This window comes from Lasioglossum baleicum, chromosome 16 (assembly GCF_051020765.1).
Source record: "Lasioglossum baleicum chromosome 16, iyLasBale1, whole genome shotgun sequence".
NCBI lineage: Eukaryota > Metazoa > Arthropoda > Insecta > Hymenoptera > Halictidae > Lasioglossum > Lasioglossum baleicum.
Window position 1 is genome coordinate 5,353,868 of NC_134944.1, and position 21,145 is coordinate 5,375,012.

General features: G+C 41.9%; 1 protein-coding gene across 15 annotated transcripts in view; it reads left to right on the forward strand.

The window, feature by feature from the left end:
- Nucleotides 1-21,145, forward strand: part of LOC143217386 (protein turtle) — a 102,058-nt gene that overhangs the window by 67,325 nt on the left and 13,588 nt on the right. For 12 of the 15 annotated variants that reach the window (XR_013010798.1, XR_013010800.1, XR_013010795.1 and 9 more), the window contains 8 exons: nucleotides 788-1,066; nucleotides 6,932-7,219; nucleotides 7,884-8,293; nucleotides 9,195-9,466; nucleotides 10,008-10,180; nucleotides 12,536-12,616; nucleotides 19,319-19,504; nucleotides 20,836-21,063. Coding sequence is in view for 9 of the 15 variants with exons in the window: in XM_076441609.1 (XP_076297724.1) it covers nucleotides 788-1,066; nucleotides 6,932-7,219; nucleotides 7,884-8,293; nucleotides 9,195-9,466; nucleotides 10,008-10,180; nucleotides 12,536-12,616; nucleotides 19,319-19,504; nucleotides 20,836-21,063 (1,917 nt within the window). In the remaining 6 variants the exon portion in view is untranslated. Of the gene's footprint in view, nucleotides 1-787; nucleotides 1,067-6,931; nucleotides 7,220-7,883; nucleotides 8,294-9,194; nucleotides 9,467-10,007; nucleotides 10,181-10,462; nucleotides 10,532-12,535; nucleotides 12,617-19,318; nucleotides 19,505-20,835; nucleotides 21,064-21,145 lie in introns of all 15 variants that reach the window. The other 3 variants (XM_076441611.1, XM_076441617.1, XM_076441614.1) reach the window with 3 other exon arrangements.

Genomic DNA, 21,145 nt, shown 5'->3' on the forward strand with positions numbered 1-21,145 from the left:
CTGCGACAGCTACACGCTGCCGAATAATGCGAATTACGCCTCGCAAACATGAAACTAGGACTTTTTGACCGCCTAGCGACCTAGATTAACCTTTCATCTAACGCTTTTGACTACTGAATAACCCCACATTTGCGTTGTCGAGAAATGAGAAGACTACCCCCATAAATGGACCTCGAATTGAAGTTTAACAAAATAAAAGGGTAAACTTTACTTCACCGGACTCGAAATTTGTGCCTTCCTCCTATAAATTATGATATATTTGGTATGTAATCCAGTAGATTTGTACCCGGTGCAGCCGATCTGCAGTTTCGAACCTCTAGGATCAATAGTTGAGGAGTTATGGTCGCTTAAAGTTGAACATATTTGCAGTTTCTTGACAGGTTTCTTTATCTGTCAAAAATGTTCAACTTTAAGCGACCATAACTCCTCAACTATTGATCCTAGAGGATCGAAACTTCGATCTGCATCCGCCCCGGATACAAATCTACCGGATTACATACCAAATACATAATAATTTATAGGAGAAAGGCACAAATTTTGAGTGCGGTGAAGTAAAGAACAGCCAAATAAAATAATAATACACATATAACGATGAAGTAATAGTGCTCGGGCAGTTCCAGTGAGTTCAGTTCGATTTGTGCTCGATTTGTGTGTCGGTTTCAGTGAGTGAAACGCTGAGGCTAGTGACAGTATAGTGAAACTATAGGGATGGAAACGACGTGAACGTAGTGTTTAGGGGGTTGATTGTGCAGGGACTGGTGACAGTGGTGTACGTTTGTTTTCGCAGCGCCGCCGAAATTTAGCATCACGCCGGAGGACATGATCTACGTGAACGTCGGAGACGCGATAATACTGAACTGCCAGGCGGAAGGCACGCCGACGCCCGAAATCTTCTGGTACAAGGACGATAACCCGGTCCAGCCGATCCCGGACATCATCGGGGTATTCAACGACGGCACCGAGCTCAGGATCTCGACGATCAAGAACGACGACATCGGGGATTACACGTGCATCGCGCGGAACGGCGAGGGCCAGATCAGCCACACGGCTCGCGTCATCATCGCAGGTCAGTCCAACAACTTTTAACACCTTTCGTTTCCCCCAACTGGAACTTGTCAAAACACACGACGATCACATAACAGTGACACGTATAATTGTTCACGTACCTGTACAACTTGGAGAACTTTTACGAGGGTGGACCGAAACGGACGCGGTTTCTCTGCGAAACGATAGAACACGGAACAGTTTAGTGGATCGCCGTGCAATCAATGGAAAAATTGCATTCTCTCTGAATCACGATGGAGACAGAGCTACTGTAAATTCTCTTGGAACAAATTCCCTACCTTGAAGAGAGCTCTCACACTTTCATCTAGGACTTGTAGAAACACTATTCAATACAGCGAATCACTTAAGGATGTTCTGGAGGTATAGAAAAACGCAACGAAATTTTTGAAAATTTGACAAGATATAATTCTTACTAGATTAATGCAATTAACAAAGTTTGGGTTCGATTCACTGCGCCGTTTAAGAATTATAGCAACTTAAAGTTCGCACATTTTAACACGTCTTCTTATGGAGAATTCATAAGACTGCGGATCTTTATGCAAAATGAAAATGTCTTACCTGAATCGCAACAAACTGAAGTGAAATATAAATTTATTTTCTTCCCTGTTATGTTTAGTGGGTTGAAAATAATACAATAGTATGTTTAAATTGTCCTAATATATTATAAATTAATAAATTATCCTAATATAAATGCATAAAATCCGCAGTCTATCCATAAAATTCCACTTCAAACCCTGTTTAAACGTTGAAAAAACGCAACTAGAAACTTCAAAAACAAAAATATACTCGTGAATGACTTTCATTGCCAATATATTCATGGATTTCGAATTTCTTGCACTTTCGTCTCCCATTGTACCTCCAGAACATCCTTAATCGTTCACACACCCCATGACTTCCTTTAACAAATCATTTTCAATGCTGTTATATTCGAGAATAAAACGTTCATCTAGAATATTAAAAATTCCAAATAGTCATCGAAAAATCATCTTCAATACTGTTACTCGAGAATAAAACGTTCATTTGGAATATTAGAAATTCCAAACACACAGTCATATTTCTTCATTTCAAGCTTGTCAAAATCATCCTCGAAATAATGATAATAATAGGTGGAAGTTAGTTAACTCGAAATTATTGTGAATTGGTGAGAATTCGGTGAAGCAAATGAGATCTCGATTTAAATCGAAGCAGAATTCCCGGTTTATCCGGGTCGAAAACGTGCCCCAGCCAATTAGGATGTTGCTCCCGAAGGGCTGCGAGTTAAAAGGCGATTTGTCTCGTTCTCGCGCACCCCCGCGATCGGTGTTTTTCCACCCACCCTCGTTTTCCCACGAACGCCGCAGATTTGTAAGGTTCGTTAGTGGGCCGCGGGAACATTCGTCTTCATCATCCTCGTGTGCATCCTTCCCACACCCACGCGCCGATGCTTCTCCACGGTCACCGACTCGTCAATTTACTCTGCGAGTATACCCGAAAGACACTTAAATCTTCGTTCTCCGGGGCGACATCAATTTTAGTCAACAAGTTTACACTTTCTCACGCTCTGATAACCTGTTGGCGATTTTTCTAAGCGAATTCGGAAGGTGTTCGTCGCTATCACATTGCAGAATTTCTTCCGGTTCAATTGCAGACCCTGCGCGAGTAATTCTTCGGTAGAATGATTCTTCGGTAACGTTACGAACAGTTCAATATGTTTAAATAATTTTTAGAGACCGAGGATTGAAAGGGGGTGAGAAATCGTGATCTTTGGAAATTTTTTTCTAAGAAACTGCAAGACCTCATCGAAAAACAATTATCCTATACTAGAAAGCTATGTTTCACACAGATCCTAATATGTTTTTTATCTAAAAATATTGACCAATTACAAAATGGCTTCCTCTATCCCCGATCGCGAAATTGTGATATTCGGAAATTTTTTTCTAAGACACTGTAAGACCTCGTTCAAAAACATCTATCCTATACTAGAAAGCTATGTTTCACACAGATCCTAATAATGTTTTTATTTCAAACTGCCAACTAATTACAAAATTATGGCTTCCTCTATTTCCCCGATTACGAACTTCCTGCAACCGGAGCCGGAAGACGGGTCAAACAACAGCGATAGAATTCGTATCCCAGGGGATTCATCGAAAGCTTGCATCCCCTGTTTCGCCGGGGAGAAGACGAGGAGAGGGATGCTGAAAGAATTTACCCTCGCGCCCGTAATTAATGCACGCTGGATCGTTACGATAATTATCGGCCGGGTTATTAGAAGTTATCGGGGTATTTTCGGTAGACGGTAATCGATCGAGCGCCGATAATGAAATTCCGATAACCGCGACGCCGGAAAATACCTCGCCGCGACTCATCGGCGGTTTTTGTTGGCCTATCCGGCGGATTCGTGTCGACGACCGATTCGAGGCTGCAGAAAATTCTCCCCGATCGATCGTCGTCGTCGTTGGGAACCCCTCGGTCTCGTCGATCTTCTTCGGATCGTTGCTAGGAGGAACGACTGCCTCGTCTTTTAGCCTCGATTTTATGGAAGTTCTTCAAGTCTCGTTTAAACGAATCGCCCGCGAAATGTCCCTGGTAACGGTACAACTTTTACGTCGCTTTTAATCTCCGAACGTCTTTTCGAGCGCCCGTGAAATTGAACGGCCGAGTTTCAGCTGCTGTGTAACTTTCCGCGACCCATATTTTAATTAAGGGGTTCCAACCCCTTTCCTCGGAAGGGCGGATCGTCTTCCGCGAGCTCCGAACCCGGAATTAATCGTCGGCTTTGTCGAGAGAAACCCGCAAAATTTTTTGGAATTAAGTCTTTAAGTCAGATGGCCATTTATAATTTTGTACTGCATAGGTATTTTTGGATTAAAAAATTACAATATACTCTATAAAATACGACCTTTCGAACCCGCAAAATTTTTTTGAAACAAGTCTCACGGTTTCCGAGAAAAAAAATCCCAAAGATCACCATTTTTCATCCTTCTTAATCTTCATTTTTAATATTGCACCGAGACTGAGGACACAGAAGGTCATTTATAATTTTGTACTGCATAGGTATTTTTGGGTTAAAAAATTATTATATACTCTATAAAGTACGACCTTTCAAACCCGCAAAATGTTTTGCAAACAGGTCTTACCGTTTCGGTGAAAAAAATTGCAGAAGATCACTGGTTGGACTGGTTTGCGGAAAACTTTTTGATTCGCCTCGTGAATATTTACCGTGTCGCCGCATCTGAATTCATTCAGGGCCGGGAGCAGGTTGTGCAGGATTCTCGTGAATTTCATTGGCCCGTTGATCGGGAGGGGCCGCTTTGTTCGCGAAAGTGAGCCGGGCGTTTTCAGCGTCGCGGAATCCGCGGGGCTGCGGTTTCCGAGTCGCGGCGGGGGCGTTCGCGCGAATTCAACCGCGACCTCGCCCATTGTTTCGCGACGAGACGAGCGGCGGCGACAAAGGCCGCCGAATAATTTTGCTCGTCGGTCTTCTTGATACCCGGAATCCAGCAGTAGAAATCATTTCCATTGCGGCATCGTAAACATTATTGGCTGCGAGCTACTCTTCACCCCTGTATTGCCCTCTGGAGCAAGTGTACATACAAATTCACAGATTCATTTCTCGATTATTATATCAGATATCGGAACGAATCAAACGGCAAATATTTAGCACACATATAAAGCACGTGAGGTAATTTTTTCAACATTTTCAGTGTTACCATTTTCGAGAAAAAAATTCCCAAAAATCGAAGAATCGAGAATTGTGCCAGTTAAGGCATTCATTTTTTTAACAAATTACGAAGTTGTAATTAGTGAATATTTTCAAATGAAAAAAATTGTACAATGTTCTATAAACTACCCTGTTCACATATGCAGAACTGTTTCGGGATGGAGTTTTATAGAGATTGAGAAAAAAATTCCTAAAGATCACCATTTGCTCGAACATCGAACTCCAGAATATTTTTTAAGCCACCCTAACCGAAGGGGACCTTTAGGCGAGCTCTAGCCGGACCATTTAGAGTATAAAAGTTTCTAAATCGAGAAGGTGGCTGTTCCCAGGAGCCGCTAGAGCCACCTTAATTCCCGCCGAGTGACGATAGATCGGATTGCAGAAAATACTGGCGGATCCCGGGAAGAAGTTCGGTCTTTTGTCGGCCGGTGATCGATCTCCTCCCATTATACGTCAAGGCATTCGCCCCTGCAGAACCCACCCCTTTCATCCCCTACCCAACCTCGGCAACCTGGTCGTCGTCCCTCTCGAAAGTCGCAAGTTTTAAAATTCTTCGAGTGCGGTCGTGAGAGACCTCTTGGATATCGACGAGAATATAATGCACCCTGTTGATCCTTTTTACGAAGACTCGCAGCGAAAAGTCGTCCGAGTAAAAGGCAGACCATCCTCCTCCTCCAGAGACACTCCATTCCCCGCCCCGCCACCCCTCCAACCCCTTGTTCCCCCTTCTACCCCTTTAAACGTCGTAAGGTTGCTCTACGTCATGAACAAATCCCAATTTTTAGCCCTTTGCGCCATTGCTGATGAAACTTCGAATTTTTATACTCTCTACAACATTGCTTTTATGTTTTAGTTGTTTTTAGTGAAGTCTTACCATTTTTTTAAAAAAATATATTCCCAAAGATCGCTATTTCTTAGCTCCTTCTAGTGCTAATTTTAATACAGCGAATGGGGACCCAGAGAAGTAACCATAACTTTGGACTCGGACAATATTTTTTAATAAAAAAATTACGAGGCACTCCCTAAAATACAGCTCTTTAATATGCGGTAACATTTTTTAAGCCAGGTCTCATAATTTCTGTGAAAAAAATTCCCAAATACCACTATTTGTTAGCCACCTCAAATGTTATTTTTAACACAGCGAATGGAGACCCAGAGAAGTAGCCATAACTTTGGACTCGGAAAATATTTGTTAGTAAAAAAATTACGAGGCACTCCCTAAAAGACAGCTTTTTAATATGCGGTAACATTTTTTAAGCCGGGTATCATAATTTCTGTGAAAAAAATTCCGAAATACTACTATTTGTTTTTCTCCCCAAATGTAATTTTAACACAGCGAATGGGGACCCAGAGAAGTGGCCATAACTTTGGACTCGGAAAATATTTGTTAGTAAAAAAATTACGAGGCACTCCCTAAAAGACAGCTCTTTAATATGCGGTAACATTTTTTAAGCCAGGTTTTACCATTTTTTTGTAAAAAATTCCCAAAGATCGCTATTTCTAGGTCTCCTTTTTTCTACTAACTTCACTGATGGAACACCTCAAATTGGTTCTAAAAGATGATTGAACGAAACGAGAAATGATTGAAAGGATTGCAACGTTAAGGAGGTCGCCGGGCGCGACGCAAAGGGGGTAACGCGTCGAACTGATGAAAATTCGTTTCTATCATAGTTAAACGGTGAATCCCTGTCACGATGTCGATTTATTTAGCCGTCGACGTCGTTCCTAGCTAGTTTTCGTGTTGCTGACGATGACAATGCTAACGGTAGAACGATGAAATCTCGTTTCGCAACGCGTTTTCGCGCGAGACCGTTCCAGTTTAAAAGCTTCCACGGCTGGGGTCCATCGTTTCGGTCAGGATATTGGTTGGCCAGCATATTTCCGGCGTCAGGGACGAGAGAGTGACGTCGACGGGCCTGTGACGTGGTTAGTTAGCTGTCGATTACTCTCTCCGATGGTCGAACGACGTTGTGGCTGCTTTTTAAGGAATTCAGAACTAGAACTTGGTACTCAAAGAAACGATTATAATTGTTTCGACACTCTTGTACTCTTCGTAGAGTTGATTTGCAAATTAACACTGTTCTCTTTCTTATTCTATCCAACTGCTGCGTATGTCAGATGTCTGATAGATCAAGGATTAAATGTACCACGACATCTGATTTGCAGGAGGAGCAGTGATCACGGTTCCGCCAATGAACCAGACAAAACTGGAGGGTGAGAACGTGCAATTCTCTTGCGAAGCGAAGGCTCTACCTGGGAACGTGACGGTGCGCTGGTTCCGAGAGGGTGCACCGGTGACACAGGTCTCGGCGTTGGACACCAGGGTGTCCATCAAGGCCGATGGCAGCCTCGTGATCAACCCTGTCAGTGCCGACGACTCTGGACAGTATCTCTGCGAGGTGACCAACGGCATCGGGGATCCGCAGAGTGCCAGCGCTTATCTCAACGTGGAATGTGAGCCTTAACAATTCATAGACAACTATTCTCACATAAGAAAATTACGTGGCTCTAGATCACTCTTTAATATGCAATAACAGTTTCTTCGGGAGGTCTGCCATTTGTCCATTTTTTATCATTTTGATTCATGTTTGTTCATCTCTGCTTATTTGTGACCATTCTCGGCCATTCCTGATCACTCCTGACCATTCATGATCATTCCTGACCATTCATGATCATTCCTCATCATTTTTATATTATTCCTGATCATTCATGTTCATTTCAAACCATTCCCGATCATTTCTGATATCATTCATGCTCTTTCTAGACCATTTCTGATCACTCCTGATCATTCCCGATCATTTCAGACCACTCCATTTCATTTCTGCTTATTTGTGACCATTTTCGGTCATTCCTGCTCATCCCTGATCATTTATGAACTTATTCCTGATCATTCATGATCATTCCAGGCCATTCCTGTTCATTTTAGACCATTCCTGATCATTTCAGACCATTCCTGTTCATTTCAGACCATTCCTGTTCATTTCAGATCATTCCTGTTCATTTCAGACTATTCCTGTTCATTTCAGACCAGTTATGACCGTTTCTGACGATTCCTGATGATTCCTGATCATCTCTGATCATCTATGATCATCTCTGATCATTTTCACTGATTTTTCAGATCCAGCAAAGGTGACGTTCACGCCAACAGTCCAGTACCTGCCGTTCCGTCTTGCGGGGGTGGTGCAGTGTTACATAAAAGCGAACCCGCCGCTGCAGTACGTCACGTGGACGAAAGACCAGCGTCTGCTGGAGCCGTACCAAACGAAGGACATCGTGGTGATGAACAATGGCTCGCTGCTATTCACACGGGTCAACGAAAACCATCAAGGCAGATACACCTGCACACCTTACAACGCTCAGGGCACACAAGGCAGCTCGGGACCGATGGAGGTTCTCGTGCGAAATCCACCGGTGTTCACTTTGGAACCAGAACCGATTTATCAGAAGAAAGTTGGCGAGACTGTGGAGATGCACTGTGATGCACAAGAGGCCGAGGGCACGCAGAAACCTACCATCCAGTGGCATAGGGTACCTACCCATTTTAGCACTTTGGATTTTCGATTACTTCAAAGATTAAGCTTCCATCAAATCTAGAAACGTCGCTATCTCAAGTTTAAACCTTTAAGTAAGACATATCTTGGGGTATCAATTTGAAACACCTCTAGTAAGTAGACTACAGGTTTTATGATTCTATGACAAAATTAAATCGATAGAATTTTAAATATTGAGAAGATTCAGACAATTTAGAACTAGCAATGTATTATTTTATAGGTATGAAAGTTAGTAACGAAAGAACGAACACTTTATTCAGTCTCTACGTCTTTCGAACGGTGCAGAAAATTTTTGATTTCGTTTAAAAATCCGCAGTCTACTAATCTTAAGTATTCAGTAGCAGCTCGAGTCTCAAACTGAAACAGTACAAAAATCTTAAGCTCGTCTGCATATCCGGATAAAAAATCCTCAAAGCCAAAAAATACAATTATTACATTATGCTACTGGACATTACGTCGCACAGAATCTTCGTCCAAAAATGTTGCCACGAAAATGATTAACAAGTGGACGACCAGTCGAATTGAACGGTCCACGAATTCGGACCAGCAGAAATTCAGATTCGGAGAGGGTGGGGGAGGGGCCATCAGAGTGGTTCGTATCTCTCGAGTTACAAGTCTCCGGGCGTGTACAATCCAGGTCCGGTCTCTAATTAATTGAAATTCGAGCGATACCCGCGATCGTTTCACGCTCGTTTCGCTCTGCGCGTTCCGGAGAAGAGTTTCGTCGGGGCGAGAGATCGATTAACGAGCGATTTAAATTGCACGGTTTAATTCCGCGGGCACGCGGCGCCCGATTGGAGTGAGCGTGTCTCTTCGGCTCGTTATCCGTTTAACGGTTCGGCCGAGGGCTCACGTTGCATCGTGATTTAATTGCGCAGAGAGACGGCGCGTCCATCGAGCGCAATCGGGCCAAGATCGTCGGCGGTAATTTAACGATCGAGAGCCTGCGACGATCGGACTTCGGGTTCTACCAATGCGTCGCGTCCAACGAGGTGGCAACCATTTCCGCATCCACGCAGTTGATCGTCGAAGGCACGCAGCCGCACGCACCTTACAACGTTTCGGGCTTGGCCACCGAATTCTCCGTCACGTTGACGTGGCTCGCGGGGTACTCTGGCGGGCCGGACTACAAACAGGACTATACCATCTGGTAAGACGTTCGAACACTGCGTTTCAAGCTTGTTCAGAAACTTGGGAATATGCTTAGAAGCTCGTGATTGGTGGAAATGTGGTTTTTGGAAACTTTCTATTAAAAATTGTAAGGCTTCGTGAATGATCAACGTTTTTAAATTAGAAAATTATCAGGGTCTTTGTAAAACACAGCTTTTTAGCACAGGATAATTGTTTTCAAGTGAGGTTCCATATTTTGTTAGAAAAATATTCCCAGAGATCACTATTTCTCAGCCACTTCTGATCTGACAATTTTATAACATAGCACAGTGGTTGAGGATATCAATAGTCAGCCACAGCTGCGTACCTGATGAATATATGAATATAAAAAAATTGCTAGGTCCTCTCTGAAATACTGCTCTTTAGTATGCAAAAAGAATTTTTCAATGAAGTCTTGCAGTTTTGAGACAAAAATTCAACAAGTTGTGGCTGATCTTCTGGTAGCTTCAGACAATTCGGCTGATCTGTAGGCTCTCTTGAATCAGGATGATCTAAATGATAATTTCTCGTGTTCGATGCAGGTATAGAGAATCAGGTACATCGGAGTGGGAGACGATTCCGGTGACACCTTCCGGTAGCACGACAGTGACGATCAACAGACTGACACCAGGCACATTGTACGAGTTCCAGGTGATCGGGAAGAATGCTTTGGGCGATGGGATGCTGAGCAAAGTGATTACCATCAGGACGCTTGGTAACAATCGCTTTTTCATTTTACAGTACCCACAACTGCTCTTGAAAATGGACACGATCATTGAGTCATTGAATCTCACCGAGTCATTGTACAGCTGTCCCCGAATTTTTAAGAGCAGCTGCACAAAAATCAACGTCCCGTCAAGCTAGAATAGTTCAGAGTCAAAAGACACCGCAGTCCCGATAAAAACTCGTGTCAGAATTTTCGAAAGATTTCGCGTTTCTTGACTAACAATCGCCTCCCCCATGCGAACGCTGCCATTCACGTCCTCGATCGTTGAAGACGTGGCACTGACACACTCAGCGACACCATCATCGAGCGCCGGTCAAGCTGCAGCGACGGATCAAAGCGGTAAGCTGGGCAGAATGAATCTCGATCTCGATCCCGATCGAGGGAAGTACCTCGCGACTGCTTCGAAAAAAAAGCGTTGAAACAACTCGAGCTGGGACAAAGACACCCGGCTGGGCCAGGAATCAAAGGAACGATCTCTCGCATTCGAACACGATCGAGCATAAAACCGTCCGGGGCTCCACTAACAAAGAACGCCGGTTCAACGGCTCCGTAAAGATGCTTCCTCTTCGGGATCTATAGCTGGGTCTCTATGGATCCGTCCTCGGATGCACTGCGGTCTGGATCAGAAAATTTCGTGAAACGTTTACGAACATTCGAGGAACGTCCAATACAAAAATATCGAAAACTGACTGTACATAATTTTATGTTTGTTTAGTGACCATTTTCACAATTCACTTTAGACTTTGTTGTTCTAGAATGGTATTAAATCTTCCATGTTTGTTCGAGTTTGTTTGAAAACCATTTTCTTAATTCACTTTTGATTTTGTTGATCCAAAATTGTATGAAATCTTCAATGTTTCTGTGAGAACCATTCTCTTAATTAATTTTATATTTTGTTCTTCTAAAATGGTATTAAACCTTCAATGTTTGCTCGAGTTTGTTTGAAAACCATTTTCTTAATTCACTTTAGATTTTATTGCACCAGGATAGTATTGTAATTTTCTGCATTTCCTGAATATTTTCACTGATTTCCATTCGGTCGACTCATATCCACCAGAAATTGAATATTTTAAAAATTCGACTTTTCTAAAATGGCAAGAATGGCATAATGTGTCGAAATTCTTCAATCCGGACCACTGTGCTCGAAGTCATATTGCTCGAAGCTCCTCGTTGAGGGAATCGAGGGAAACACAGGATCAAGAAGAGAGAGAGAAAGAGAACGAAGACTTCCGCGGCGACTTATCGTATCGGGAAACCCATCGAGCCGTTCATTCTGTTTCCGCTTTTATTTCCTTCCCTCGAATCCGCCGGTTCATTGCCCTCCATTTGTACACGCGCTGCCTCGATTTTTCCTTCCAGTAGACCGGTGTGTGCACGGCTTTTTATCCGGTCCCGATGCGAGCCTATACCGATATCCCTCGAACCCACCCCCTCAACCAACCCCTCGTAAATCTCTCTATCCCGGTGAATCTTGATTCGGTACACCTGTGCCGAGCGAGTAATCCCGTGAGATCGCGAAACGTGTCCTATTTTTACGGCATTTCCATATTAATAACGCGTCAGGGTCAGAGCCCGTGCCTCTAACAACCCCTGGACACTGCGTTTTTCGAGGAAATTTCGTCGGAAAACCATCCCCGTCCGAAAGTGTAGCGAGAAATTTCGAATTTCATCGGAATTTTTTATCATTTTACTCTCGGCGCAAGTTATTGTTATGGGATAATCTATTTCCGCGATTTTTAGGCGATAACAGATTTTACCAGTTCGCTCGAATTTTTCGGAATTGGACGATTTCGAATTTAAGTAGAAAGAGCTGCAGTTCGATTTAATTTCGTAGAGGAAAATTGTTATTTTTCGTGAAAGAACTGCAGTTTAGTTCCCCATAAAAATCCTCCAGCGACGGCGGGAGGAACTTTCTAAATCGAACTGCAACTAACACATGAAACTGGCAGAGAAAATTCACTAAAAAAACTCCGGTTCGGAGGTCCTAATGCTTCCGGACGGGGTTGGTACACTGTATATACAACACATGTTCCATCGGTGCCCTTCTTTGGCCTTGCGCTTCCATTTCTGGGCTTTTTTCCGTGCTCCATCCGTCGCCTGGCCACGCATCACCGGCCTCGAAACTCGTTAGCTTGCCTCGAGTAACGCGATTACAGCCAGCTTAACGAGAATTCCGGTGGATCGGATTCGCGAGGATCTCCTACGGTCTACGTCCGAGGTCCCTGCGACTCGTTATCACGACACCCACCGGCCCACCCACGCCTACAGCCATCGCCTACCTCTCAGACATCTCCTCTTGATTTTCTCACGTTCGCCGTTTTTCTTTGCTTTCTCTCGTTTCAGACATCTTAGATTATAATACCCTTGTGTTACCGACCGATTCCACCGGCAACCCGGTCTACCCGACGATCATGCGCCCCAAAGGTATACTTTTTATTTATTTGCCGTTTACTGCCAACCCTCTTCCTTTCAATTTTCGGTCGCTGTCCAAAAATGTTCAACCCTTAGAATAATTTCATCCTATATTAATTTTGTTCTTTGTATGATAAAATTGATATAATGTCTCATAAAATTCTTAAATGTTTACCAAGTAAACAATATTTCGAATAATGGTACAACAATTTTTAATTTCATCCTATATTAATTTTGTTCTTTGTATGAACATAAAATTGATATGTCTCATACAATTCTTAAATGTTTACCAAGTAAACAATATTTCGAAGAATGGTACAACAATTTTTAGACAATGGATCTTTATGCAAGATAAAAATGTTTTACGTGAAGCGAAGTAGAAATTTGGTTTCTTTGTTAAATAACAGAACAGTATTTTGGAATACTTCTAATACGTTTACTGTTTTAAATTAATATAATAATTTACATTAATAAATACACATAAAGTCCGCTGTCTAATTATTATCGTCAGCAATTTTTCCGTATCTAATTGTGACATGAATAAACTCAGTTGAAAACATGAAACCGTTCTACCCATAAGGTTTCAGTTATGGTTCGTTGAAGAAGCCATTCGCAATTGATTGGAAATTTCCAGTTCACTGATAAATATAAAGAAGATGCTGAGAAATTTCTAGCGATACACTGAATATTTCTGGACAGCGGTTCGTTGACTGTGATATTTTTAATTAAGACTGATTTACTTCATGTCCGACTATGTTTAAGTTCTTGATTAATTTCCTCATCGATATTCATCTCTACTAAATTTATTCGTAATAATGGCGATATCGGGAATTTCCCCGTGTCCCATTCACCGGGAAAGTGTTTGAATTGGACTGTTCCGAGCGATTCCATCGAGGTTTTCGCGTTCCGCCGAGGAAAGAAAGCGTGGGAGAGCTGGTGCTCGTGCGATGATTTCGAAATTCGTCGCCGGTACGTGGCTCGGTTTTAAATACGCCGCTCGACCGAGGCCATTAATTCGACGCGCGATTTTGTTCGCGATATTCGCCGCAGAGACAGAAAAACACGGAATCGGTAATGAATCGGGACGGGGGTTTTCCAACCCCCGTGCGAACAAGGCAATCCGCGTGCATGCCTCGAGCACCATCCACCTCTCGAACGTTTGTCGGTGAATTGAAACGACAGGGTTCATGTATTTAGAATAATAGCAATAATATCGAGCCCCGCAAAGTCTGGCTGGAACGCAGCAATAATGGCGTACCGGAAGTACGCTCGAATGAGATTTTCATTGATAGTGGCATGTAATATCGTTGACTGATGATTGAATAAGTGTGGTGTATAAGCTCCGACAAATTGGATTGGAATGAAATTCTGTTGGATAAATTGATACAGTGGTTTGTAATCGGGAAATTCGTCATTACTGTCTGACAAGTAGTATATGTAAATTAGCGACGTGAGTGAAACAAGTCCCGCACATTGCAGAACACAGTAGAATAGGTCCATCATATTGGAGACAAAAGTAGAATAGGTCCATCGTATTGAACGCGCAAGTAGAATAGGTCCATTGTATTGGACACACAAGTAGAATAGGTCAATGATAATACTAAAAGAAATGATATAGGTCAATCTTATTAGCCTCACAAGTGGAATGAGTCAATCAGATTAGCTACACAAGAAGAACAGGTTCTTCATATTAGCTACACAAGTGGAATATGTCCATCGTATTGGACACACAAGTAGAATGGATCATTAATAATACTCACAAAAGTGGTATAGGTCAATCGTATTAGCCTCACAAGTGGAACAAGTCAATCAGTTTAGCTACACAAGTATTACAGGTTCTTCGTATTAGCTACACAAGTGGAATATGTCCATCGTATTGGACACACAAGTAGAATAGATCATTAATAATACTCACAAAAGTGGTATAGGTCAATCGTATTAGCCTCACAAGTGGAACAAGTCAATCAGTTTAGCTACACAAGAAGAACAGGTTCTTCATATTAGCTACACAAGTGGAATATGTCCATCGTATTGGACACACAAGTAGAATGGATCATTAATAATACTCACAAAAGTGGTATAGGTCAATCGTATTAGCCTCACAAGTGGAACAAGTCAATCAGTTTAGCTACACAAGTATTACAGGTTCTTCGTATTAGCTACACAAGTGGAATATGTCCATCGTATTGAACACACAAGTAGAATAGGTCAATCATAACACTCACAAAAGTGGTACAGGTCAATCATATTAGCCTAACCAGAGTGGAATGACTCATTCAGATTAGCTACACAAGTATAACAGGTTCTTCGTATTAGCTACACAAGTGGAATATGTCCACCATATTGGTGCCACAAGTAGAATAGGTGAATCATACTACTCACACAAGTAGTGTATGCCAATCATATTAACTACACGCAAATAGAATACAGATGTACCAACGCGAGTGCAATAGAACCGTGGTTCGTCAGAAAAATGGATCGGCAGGTAGATAGATTGTCAAAGTCCATCATATTGGTCACTCAAGTAGAATAGATCCATCACACGAGCCACACAAGTAGAACCAGTGTAACATATTGACCACGCAAGCCGAGGAGATCCATCATATTGGTCAGACAAGCAGAATAGGAACGATTTGAAGTTGGGCAAGTAGAATAGGAACGTGCTTTGTCAGACAAATGAGTTTATAGGTAAACTAGTTGAATACGTCCGTCACAGTGGTCGTATCTAGAGTAGATCCATCATGGCTATAGGAGTAGTATAGTTATGATATTAGCCACTCGAGTGGAATAATCTTGTTGGCCACAGAAGTAGGACAAGTGGTACGAGCCTAAAATAGTGCCAGACAAGTGGAACAGACATAAAATAGTATGGGACAAGTGGAGTAAACATAAAATAGAGTCAGGCAAGTAGAGTATCAGATTATGTCTGATATTTATCAGACAAGGAAGAACGAGTATAGTTTGTCACAAAACAAGTAGTACGCAATCTTATTGACAAGACAAGTGGTACAAGCCTAAAATAGTGCCAGGCAAGTGGAACAGACATAAAATAGTATCAAACAAGTGGAGTAAACGTAAAATAGAGTCAGACAGGTAGAATAGGATATTTATCAGACAGGAAGAATCCATATAGTTTGTCGCAAATCAAGTAGTACGAAATCTTATTGGCCAGACAAGTGGTACAAGCACGAAATACTGCCAGCCACGTGGAAGAAATCTAAAATAGTATCAGACAAGTGTAACGAGCACAGAGTAGCATCGGGCAAGTGGAACAAGTACAAAGTAGTATCAGACAATTGGAAATAAACTATCCTCACGCTCGAACGAGTAGATTAGAAGCGTCATATAAATCAGACTAGTACAATGGCGAGATAATAAGGTAGGGCAAGTGACATGGAAGTGATTAATCGGTGGACAAGTAGAATAGGGACAATCTAAATTACGACAAGTGGAATAGGGTCAATCCACAGTAAGACAAGTAGAATAGCTACTATCTCGATCGGTTAAGTAGATTAGATTTACGAGCTACGGTCGGACAAACAGAACAATAAAAACCTGGACGTGAAATTCGCATTATCAACAATCGAAACGATAAAAAAAGAACCACGCGTTCTACCGACATCAAATTAAATTCTCATCTAACCAGATCGAATCGTTAACTATCCGAATTACATTTGGCAGGGAGTCCGCGGTAAGTCTGAAAGAAGTAGCTCGTGAAATACGTCAAAAGAATCCCGAGTTCGTCCGGATTTGAATGGATCCAGCCACGAAATCGTCAAAAGCAAGCCCGAGGACCGTGTTTAACCTCGTTCTCGAGGGGGCGAGGATAATCGTGTGTCCGAAATTATCGGGCCGGAAATGTCGCGTCGTCGGAACCGAAAAAAATAAACGAAGAAGGGTGGAGGGAGGGAGGGAGGGAGGGAGAGAGAGAGAAAAAGAACCGGAAGTGGCGCGACGGGCGAAGAATTTCCATTGGCCGGGCGCGAATTAATTGCAGCCACTCGTCGCACCGGTGAAAAGCTTTTCGCGGGCACAATAACCGCGTTTTCTGTTATTCGCGTTACTTCCAGGTGCGTCGCCGCCTCCATCGGGAAACCATTTATATTTTTATAGCAGCAGAGGGGATTGCGCGGAATGAGGGAGAGATGAAAGAGACAGACGCGTGTATTTTCACGGTCTTGCATCCCCTAATGCTGCGCCCGTTCTCCGAAGCTGTGTGCAACACCGGCAATTTATTCAACGCGACGTGCACGCCCGTGGAAATGAAGTTAACAAATACGGACACTGTAAATACCGCAGAAACGATCGCAGAAATATAGGCCGTTACGCGACCGGCTGTATGTTTTTCCATCGTGAAAATTTATCGTATTGTGCCGGGCTATTGTTCCACGTTCGCAAATAATCGCGAATATTGCGAGCGGGCAAATTCAACGTAACGAGAGCAGCGGCTTCTCGTTTACCTATCGCTGTATTTTATTCTGCCTTTTGTCTCTTCTCCCCTCTATCCCTCTCTCGCTCTCTCTCTCTCGCTTTATTTTTCTGAATCACTCCCCTTTTATGACTTGATTACACGCAACGCTTTGCAAATTTTTTCACCGGAAAACGTACTAAATTTATCCTGTTCGAACACCGCCGATCTGTTCGCACATATTTGCACTGGGCTCTGCAATTTTTATAAGGTACCGTTGTTTAAACTGCGGGAAATATTCGGGGGACACTGGTTCGCACGATTGTTGATTACGTGTCGCTTTTAACACAGTTTAAACATTTTTTATTGTGTAAAAGTAACGAGAATACGTCTACTCCAGTTTTTAACCATTTTTTATTTGTGAAGATTAGAGTTCACTCTTCAACACGAGCTTAGAAAAATTGTAAAATTGTTCATTGGAAAAAAACGGCATATTTTAAAATCACGCTTATATTAAAATGCACTAAAAAGGACAAAATAATTTTTTTTAGACATTAGAGACTATAAATAAAAGCGTGGAGCGCCCACGAAGATTACGTCAATATAGAATAGCGCTCCACGCTTTTATTTATCGTCACTAATGTCTAAAAAAATTATTTTCTCCTTTTTAGTGCATTTTAATATAAGCGTGGTTTTTAAAAAGTTTTTTTATATATTTCTTTTTATAGTTTAAAATAATACTTCTTAATGGAAGACCCTGTATATACCCAAAGGAACATATTGGTTGAACGACTTGATTTGAAAAAATTGTGGAATGTACATGGGCGTAGGAATGCGGTTAAACGAAACGGCGGCGACAAATAAATCTCGACGGTAACGTTAGCCAACCATGCTCGCTCGAAACGAACATGACAGCCGGCCGTGGAATCATATTGATGCAACTCCTCGATGGAATCGGAGACGCGTGAGGTCATCTTCAGCCGTCGCCACTTGCATGTATAATGTTACCGACCTAACTGCTTCCGGCATACATTCGTTAGCCTTATTAATGCCCGCAACGGCAATCCCGAGCGACGGTGTTTCCCCCGTAACCGTAGAATCGCTCTGACAGATCCGAGAAATCCTTAACGATCCGTATGCAGATTTGCAGCCACCTCTCCATGCAATCAGCGAGGTCCCATATTTCTTATGAGGTTCTCGAAGTTTCAAGGAAGCCAACTGCTTCCTTAAAAAATCAACCAAATCTTTTGAATGATTTTAAACAAATTTATTTTCATTTGAAAGAAATTTTTCAGTAATTTTTAAAATCGAAATTCTTCGCCTACAATTCACGAAAAATAATTGGAATTTTTTGGCAATTTTCAAAATCGAAATTCTTCGCCTAAAATTCACGAAAAATAATTGGAATTTTTTGGTAATCTTCATAATCGAAATTCTTCGCCTAAAAATTCACGAGAAATAATTAGAATTTTTTGGTAATCTTCATAATCGAAATTCTTTACGAAAAAGAACTGACATAATACTAGAATAATAATTATTAATAGCGGATTTTCTCGATTCATAAAAAAAGCTGAGCATACGAAATAAAACAGCAGAAAGTATTTAAAAATTTCCGAGTTTTCCAATAGCGTCAGAACATTTAAATCTTGTATAAAAATCCACATCAATTATTGCTCCGAAGAGGCTCGATGCTGCTCGAAGCAGTCTATCATTTCCGCTGCTGCTCCATTGCATTTTATTTCATAAATTCTTCTGTGTATTTTCCTATCAGCTTGATAAAACTCCGCGATCTGAAAATCCGGATAAGTAAAGTAGCAGTAACTTCAGTATACTCGAGTGCTGAGTGATTCTACAATACTCGACGTCGATGGTCCTCGCCGTCCGATAAACAAATAAATATCCGATAAAAAGAGATCCGCTGGAATATTTTTCCGAGACTCGGTCTCTTTCATCGGGACTGGTTCGCGGAACTTGAATATGTTCCCTCGCGAGTTCTAAACGAGTTGTTTCCCTTAATTAATGGGACGTCAACTTTGATCGGAGCTCGGCTCTCGCAAAATGTTCATTTCCAGCGTTGCAATTTATATCGTTATCGGTTTCCGATTGGCTCCTTTTGATCGACGTTCAGGTAAAAGTTTCTTTTCGCTCGGTGGACAGACTGTTGCTGGATAGGTAAGAAGCGAAAGAATTTTCTTCGTCCCTCTCTCTCTCTCTTTCTCGAGTGCCTCTTTTCTATAACTGTCTGTCTCTCTCTTTCTCTAACGTTCCCTGTCGACGACGAAGCTAATTCGATTTTAAATCGTCAGGACCAAAGCCAGGTCCTCCGAAGAATCTCACGGTGACAGAGGTCAGTAATGGTTTCCTGATAACCTGGCAAGCACCCGTGGAACGGAACCATCTAATTCAGTACTATACTATTAAGTACAAGACGGACGGACCATGGAAAACGCTCAACAAGGGACAAATCCGACCCGAGGAAACCAACTATTTGGGTAAGCATCTTCCTTCTGCTATTTCATTCACGCCATAGTAGGACTCTAGACAAAATTTGTCTTAATCTAAAGTAATCTTAATCACATCCTTTTTGGAATTCGCAATGTACATTCTACAGCAAACCAATTTTGTTACTTGTAGATAGGGGGATATGAATTACTAGATTTTTTACTTATTGTGTGTGTTTAACCAATTATACTGGGTGTCCCAAAATTCCATCAACAGCCGGAAATGGGAGGTTCCTTAGGTCATTTGAAGCAACATTTTTGCAAAGGGAAATGTTGCTTCAAATGATCTCAGGAACCTCCCTTTTTCGGTTGTTGAAGGAATTTTGGGACACCCTGTATTTGTACACGTATTAGCCCTCACTACTCGTGTGGTGACCCAGAATCACCACTAAAAATTGCTGCACCATTATTCAGAATATTGCGTACATTGTTAAATATGCTGATATTTCATCAATTACCACACATTTAATTATTGTATTAAAATGAGAAAAATCATACATAATGGAATTATTCAAAACCACGATTTAATTAACCCTGGTTTAGACTACCCTTAATTTATTTCGATGGTATTTTACAGTGTCGAAAAGAATTGTTCATTTACCTTGACTTTTTGTATTATAAAATATACTGCAACGTAACAATTCTGGATTCAATTTCGCTTTTCTTGCAGGGGATGATTCACCCTTGCACGATCGAACACCGAGATCTCATTTTTATCTTTCGAAGGGTTTCTATTACAGGGATACAGAATACATCAATTTCGATCACCATACACTCCGAACGTTTAGAATTGAGAGAATCATTTAAATCGATAGACAGGATATGCGTGTTTGTACAAAAATTTCTTTTAACAACGTTCAAAATTCATGGGTGTTATTTTGAGCATTTGCTAAAGGCAATTTTCTTCATTGATTTTTCTGTCACAGTTATCTCTTAATTATACCTTTCCTATTTCCATTTATTTTTAGTATCCAAGGCTAGCACAAGGTACACAAAGCTTAAAATATTACCTACAGACAGCAAAAAAGATATGCAGCCCCAAAGAAAAAAGAGAAAATTTTGAAAAATAGGAGCTTCACCGATTCGTCTAGCCCACCACAAAAATTCCCTCTTCGAATCTGATTTTATTTCCCCTTGGCATTTCCTTTTATTATTAATAACGAGCTTTTTAAAGAGCTCGAGTGTATAATTTTGGTTCCTCGAGTCAACCTGTATAATTTCATGAGAAATGAGGAAATAACTGTCTGTTACGGTCGGAAAATTATCGGACAGTGTTAAAGTGTGTATTCGACGATTTTCTGTTCCATGCTGGCTGATTACAGTGAAGAATCTGGTCGGCGGTAGGACCTACTATTTCCAAGTGTTCGCGAACTCATCGACGAACTACGGTGCCAGCGAGCAGGTGAAATTTCCTGTGCCGGCCCGTGTCAAACACAAGGCGATTACCGCAGGTGTGGTCGGTGGTATACTATTCTTCATCGTCGCGATCATCCTCAGTATATGTGCGGTGAAGATATGCAATAAGCGGAAGAGACGAAAACAGGAGAAAGGTAGGAACGCCGGGGGACAGCGGGGCAAATCATTGTCCCGCGTCGTCGAGATACTTCGTCGAGTCTGGCCCGCACCTGGGAT